The sequence below is a fragment of the Rattus norvegicus genome, chromosome 20, assembly GCF_036323735.1.
Source record: "Rattus norvegicus strain BN/NHsdMcwi chromosome 20, GRCr8, whole genome shotgun sequence".
Lineage (NCBI taxonomy): Eukaryota > Metazoa > Chordata > Mammalia > Rodentia > Muridae > Rattus > Rattus norvegicus.
In genome coordinates this window covers 12,645,822-12,652,374 of record NC_086038.1, presented here as the reverse complement: position 1 = coordinate 12,652,374, position 6,553 = coordinate 12,645,822, and the positions used below count along the sequence as shown (strand labels likewise).

Genomic DNA, 6,553 nt, shown 5'->3' with positions numbered 1-6,553 from the left:
CTGTAGCTGTCTTCAGACACGCCAGAAGAGGGCATCGAATCCCATTACAGATGGTTGTGAGCCACCACGTGGTTGCTGGGATTTGAACTCAGGACCTCTGGGAGAGCAGTCAGTGCTCTTAACCACTGAGCCATCTCTCCAGCCCTCTTTCTTTTATTAATAATTTTATTTGTTTACATTTCAAATGATATCCCCCTTCCCGGTTACTCCTCCACAAATCCCGCATCCCATCCTCCCTTTCCCTCCTCCCCTTTTCCTCTCTGAGGGTACTCCTCTATCCACTCACCCACTCTGACCTCATTGCTCCAGCATCCCCCTACGCTGGGGCATCGAGCCTCCACAGGACCAAGCGCCTCTTCTCATTGATGTCAGATAAGGTCATCCTCTGCTACACATGTGTCTGGAGCCATGGGTCCCTCCATGTATATTTTATTTATCGTATATCATATATACTCTATCTGCTTGTACCCCTGCCTGCCAGAAGAGGGCATCAGATTCCCATCACAGATGGTTGCGAGCCCCCTTGTGGTTGCTGGGAATTGAACTCAAGACTTCAGGTAGAGCAGCCAGTGCTCCTCACTGTTGAGCCATCCCTCCAGTGGATAATTTTTAAGTGTAGGAGACCTGCTAAACTGAATATTATGAGAGGGATGCCGTATGTCGGACTTGATGTCCCTCCATAGTCTCACAGTAACTAAGAGTAGCCTTGTTATCACAGAACTACAGGCATATACACTTATACTGGTCTTGGTTATTTTTCTCAGTGCTGTGATAGAATAGTCTGGTGAGCAGTTTACAGGATAAAAGATTTATTCTAGCTTACCCTTCAAGGCTATCCTCTATCAAGAAAGGGAAGTGGTACTGGCTGGGTTTGTGTCAATTTGACACAGGACAGAGTCATCAGAAAGAGAAGCATTTAATCGCAGACTTTCTTCAGTTTCAGAGGTATGGTCCATTGTCATCATGGTAGGAAACACGGTGGCAGACAGGTATGCAAACAGAGAGAGAGAGAGAGAGAGAGAGAGAGAGAGAGAGAGAGAGAGTGAGTGCTAGCGAGCACAAGCCTGGTATGGGCTTTTAAAACCTCAAAGCCCACTGCTAGTGACTTGCTTCTTCCAACGAGGCCACGCCCACTCCACAAGGCCACACCCACTCTAACATGGCCACACCCATCCAAACGAGGCCACGCCCACTCCAACAGGGCTGTAGCTCCTAATCTTTCTAATCCTTCTCAAATAGGGCCACTCCTTGGGGACTAAGCATTCAAATGTATGAGCCAATGGCCATCCTTATTCAAACCACCACATATTCATAAAGACACATACACGAAAGTGAAAATGAAAATAAAGGTTGAGTTATGGAGCAAAGGGAAGGAAAAGGTGCTCCCCTCTATTGGAGTCTAGTCGATGACTCTTGTGGGTGAGTGTCAAGGATTCCAACCAAATGAGACTTCGTTGTAGCAGTTGTCAACCTATGAGACAATATTCTTTTGGTATAAAGATATCTCAATGGGCTGGAGAGATGGCTCAGTGGTTAAGAGCACTGACTGCTCTTCCAGAGGTCCTGAGTTCAAATCTCAGCAACCACCTCTCCCGTCTGGCAATACCCAGACTGGCTACAACAGCAGGGTCGGTCAAGGTATATATAAACCTAAGACATCCTGAAGAAAAGAGACCGCCGAGCCATCCTGTTTGTCAGGTGGTTTTGCTCCTGTGTTTGGATACTGCAGCTTAAGCCAGAAACGCAGTTTTTAAAATATCAACTTGATGTCCCATATAGAAATTCCCCAAGCTTGCTGTAACTACAGTAAATACTAGCGTTTCTAGCATGGCAAGCATCTAATTGGAGAGCTACTCTGGCCTTTCATATACTTGGCCGGTGCTGGAAGTCACACCATAAACTTAACTTCTGTTTCCCCCTGCCTTGGTGGTCGTCAGGCAAGAGGTGGGGTTGTTGGGAATTAACCTGGAAATGCTGGATTGTTGGGGGAAATTAACTTGCAGATGCAGGTCTGTTGGGGTTAGCCTAGAAACCAGACCTAGGCTCAGGTTTTGTTGGGGGGCAACTTGGAAACTAATGCTAGGTACCAGCCTGTTAGTTTACCTGAGTTCATGGTCTCTAAAATGGAGTCTAAACTTACAAGATTTGGCAATCTATGCAGGAGTTAGGTAGGTACTTTCTTTATAAGTCCCCAATGAATATAATTTGGCAGCAGAACTCTGGGAATCTTGGGTACGGACCTGGCCAATATCCATGGTCCTCACCAATGTTAAAGTTTGCTTGAACTTTGGCTCAAAATCTGTGGTAGTGTGCTATTCTTACCCAATGTGATTAAAAGTATTGGATTTTTGTTTGCTTTGAAAGCATTTTGGTCTAGATCTAGAATGTCATGGGCAGTCAGTGCTAAAGACGCTGACAAGAAGCACTTGTTTTTTCTCCCCCGGGGTAGAGTTGTCAGGGGAGCACCCTGCAATCTGCAACAGCTTCATGCGGAAACCCAACAAACACGCTCCATTCCTAGCTCAGAAGGAACTGATTGGCTCTCTTGGGAAGAGACACATCTGAGGGATCGGTTCATGCAGTGTCTCGAGACCCCTCGTGTTTTCGTAAACGTGTGAGGATAACTAGAGACCCAGTAAGGGCAGCTTTCTTAGGGGGAAAGCTGAGAAAGTCCCCAAAATAGCATATAAAACTGACCCCAAGGGTTGGGGATTTAGCTCAGTGGTAGAGCGCTTGCCTAGGAAGCTCAAGGCCCTGGGTTCGGTCCCCAGCTCCAAAAAAAAGAACCAAAAAAAAAAAAAAAAAAAAAAACTGTCCCCAAAACACACATTCCCTAGCTAGCACAGAGACAACAACAACACACACAGTTTCTTAAAGGAGGAAATATTTAGCGGTAAGCTACTACGTGTACTTCGCTGTCTTTTATTTTTTTCTTTAAGGAAAAAAATTATTGCAGCTCAACCGCACATTACCTTTTCTTTTCTCCATCTTGCTCTGCAACTTCCTTTGTCCTTTTTGCTCAGATGCCAAAGAGCCGGGCGTTGGCACGGGCCATGCGAAGACTGGCAAAAGCCTTAAAAGTTCTTCTCCTGTGATGACTCCGGCCTTTTACCTTTTTGTACACATTCCGGATGGGCATCACAGGTCCTGTTAGCTGGATGGCCAATTTAAATTCTTCAGCAGATCTGTCTCCCTTCTTCGGAGCAGAAGGCTTCCTGGGGAAACGTATGAGCTTAGAGCGGTAGCCCTCCTTCAGGTGCTGCACCTTGGCCTGCAGTGACTTAGTGGACGTGTTTTGCCTCCTTGGGTCCACACAGATGCAGATGGTGCGAGCCATGTTCTTGTTGACACCAGCCACCCTGAGTTCCTCCAGGCTGAAGCCCCTGCCCGGAACCTTGGTGTGGTACCTAACTGTAGGGCACCTCACGATGGGTCTGATGGGACCAGGCATGGGGCGAGGGGCGATGCGGTGCACTTTCGCCTGCCCGGTCTTGCATCTGTGGATCTCGCATCCTGGCCGGTAGAACCAAGTGTCCACTCTCTGCTGCCGATCCTTGTGGAAGTGGGGCTTGAGGATCATGCCATTCCGGCTGGGCGCCATGGTTGCCTCCTGTTCAGGAGAACGGCCGAGCGGAAAGGCCTTAACTGTCTCTATGTGGGATAATCATGACCTTGCAAATGTTTTGGGGGGAAAATCCAGGGAGATCTAGATGTGGCTATTTCTAAACCTGTTCATCTTGCATGCTTAATCAAACCCCAGGCAATGGAGCTTTTTTTTTTTATTCATCGCCCGTTAGTTTGCTTTAATTAAAATGTAAGACATCTGTGAACAACAAAGACAAACTGAGAAAATTGGTAACGCATAGTAAAAAGCTCTTCAAAAAATTACATGTGGGTTGAACTGGATGCTAAACTAAACTAATTTTAGAGTTTATCGACTAAAGGCAAAGTCTAAAGTAGGCACTCTTGTTTGACCTTACTTCTTTATCTTTCGGTTTTCGTTTTCCTGAGCAGATTTTTTGGTTTTTTTTTTTTTTTTTTGGGGGGGGGGCGTGGTTGTTTTGTTTTGTGTTTTTGGACTGGGCTTAAGGTAAAGTGTCTCTGTCATAAAAATTTCTTTCAGCCTTTAAGAAAAAAGAGAAAGGGAAAGACGTCTTGGCTTGGCATGCGTTTATGTACCTGCAGTTTAAGGGAACCTCTGAATGCCCTTAAAGATAACCAATCAAATGCTCTGTCGGTCTCCACGCCCAACCTTGCTGGAATTTTTGCTGAGACCCATCTTTATTTATTTATTTATTTATTTATTTATTTATTTATTTATTTATTTATTTATTTATTTATTTTGGTTCTTTTTTTCGGAGCTGGGGACCGAACCCAGGGCCTTGCGCTTCCTAGGTAAGCGCTCTACCACTGAGCTAAATCCCCAGCCCCGAGACCCATCTTTAAACACTTAAGTTTTTCTCATTGTTTAACTGGTTCTGTTCCTTTGTTTCTGTTTCTGTTTTTTGTTGTTGTTTTGTTTTGGTTTTTTGTTTTTATTTTTTCTTTTTCTAACAAGAAACCCACTAAATGTTTTTTTTTTTCACTAAATGTTTTAGTAATGCTAACATCAATTAAAAAAAAAATCAGGCAGTTAGGCAGTGGTGGCCCACACCTTTAACTGAAGCCCTCTGGAGGCAGATGAATCTCTGTGAGTCTGAGGCCAGCTGGATTTACAGAGGGAGTTCCAGGACAGCCTGGGTTATGTAGAGAAACCCTGTGTCAAACAAACAAACAAACAAACAAACAAACAAACAAACACCGGAAAGGCAACCAGACAGACATTTCCCCAGATCCATAGAAACATATTACTATGGGAGCCCACAAGAGATGACCACTGAGACAGTTTAGAACCAACTGAAAGCCTTTCATTTCAGCCAGCTAGGACTCCACTCGGGTATTTGGGACCTAAGCGTAGCTCTGAGTGTCCAGAGCATCGGGAGTTTTGAGGGCAGAAATCACATTCTGGAATATTGCTTCACGGCTACAGGGGGCAGGTTTTGCAAGCAAGCAATTTGACAGAAGCTGAGATAAGCAGTTAGCTGAAGGGGGGTTCTGCACAAGCAGGCAGTTCAACGGAATTTAAGTTAGCTGAGTCATCTCTGGGTTACTAGAACAGAGTTGAGCAATTTTTCCATGAGATTCTCCTTCGAGGGGGATCAAAATCTAAACAAACCTGAAACGTTCCCAGAGAGGATACAAGATGGAGAACACTCTGCATGGTCATGCGCTGTCACTCGGTTGACTCGTTGGTAATATAAGAACTGTCATTTCTAGACTCTATCTTTGCTGAAGGACAGCAGCTCTCAAAACCCCTCCAGGCTTTCAGTACCTTATTGGGTTTCATGGGCGGAACAGCCACCCAGTTCTCAGCCTCTCAGATGCAAGACAGCTGGTTTTACTACTTCAATATAACATGATTTAATAAATTACCTGTGTGTATTATGTGTAAACTATATCTATCATAAACGCAATATGTAATATATAAATAAATTATATATATGTTGAGGGGTATTCACTATGTGGACATGATTGATAACGTCATTAAACAGATGTTAAAAAGTCCCTGACTTTTCAAGTCAATTAAAGGTCTTTATCAGCTGGTCAGCAGCTACATGGGGTGCTCAGGATCCCTGGCCATCCCTGAGCCTTTCTTAGGGTGAACTTTAAGGACAAACACCAAGTTCTGGGTTGACATACTTAAGTTAACAAGAGCAGTTAGCCAGACACGGATCTGCAGAAGTCACAAGTCAAGGTTATCATATTTAGAGACTTTCCCAGAACTATGGATTTTGATGGGTTCCGTCTTTGTACTCGTTTCGGGAGGTGGTGCTGTCTGTGTGCTGAGTTTTATGGCCTGAATGGTACCTTCCATCATGGAGTCAGTTGTGTTAAGAACTGGGGGGGCGAGGGGGCTCTGCTAAGGGGCTGGTTACATATCCTCATTCATTCTACCAGTTCACTTCAGTTCTTCTAGAAATTCGTGACTAATACAGGAAACATCTCTGGACTTGGTTGGCAGATTTTTTTTCCACCTTGGGTGATTCAAAGTTCCCAGAAAAAACATCCACACCTGCGTGTACTGTGATTTATCTCGTGCGCCTGGCCCTTTAAAGGGCCGCCCCCCAGCCCCCCACCCCACCCCATCCCACCCCCATTGCTAGTCAGCCGTCCCTTTAAGGAATTTTAGCTGTTAGAAGAACTGTTTTGACCTTCAGTGTTGGTTGCCTCTAGGATCTCTGGGAAACAGGATCGGATATGAGGCCAGCTGAGGCTGAGAAAGGTTGGGCTAGCAGAGTGAAAAGAGAAGGCGGCTGATGCAGAAGATATCCTTAGGCGTCAGTTGAGCCAGGAGAAGCTGTGTTGAGCAGACAGGCTAGGACAGTTGTAGTTTGGAGCTGCTGGTATTGGGAACACTGGGAGATGGGACTGTTTAGTCAGACTGTTGGGGAACTGGGGGAGGAACAGTTGGGAGAAATGGTTGAAGGAGTCGGGCTGGAAACTGGGAGGAGAG

The 6,553-nt window shown here is 45.3% G+C and overlaps 1 protein-coding gene across 1 annotated transcript; it reads right to left on the bottom strand.

Annotated features, from left to right (window-relative positions):
- Positions 1-2,015: 2,015 nt before the first annotated feature.
- Rpl13l1 (ribosomal protein L13 like 1) lies at positions 2,016-6,141 on the bottom strand. The gene has a single exon (XM_039099291.2). It carries the CDS (start codon positions 3,599-3,601, stop codon positions 3,020-3,022), a length of 582 nt encoding a protein of 193 aa, XP_038955219.1. The 5' UTR covers positions 3,602-6,141; the 3' UTR covers positions 2,016-3,019.
- Between the last annotated feature and the right edge of the window lie 412 nt (positions 6,142-6,553).

What these genes read in the sequence shown, in the direction of transcription:
- Rpl13l1 (XM_039099291.2), bottom strand. Translation starts at nt 3,601, where the DNA reads ATGGCGCCCAGCCGGAATGGCATGATCCTCAAGCCCCACTTCCACAAG.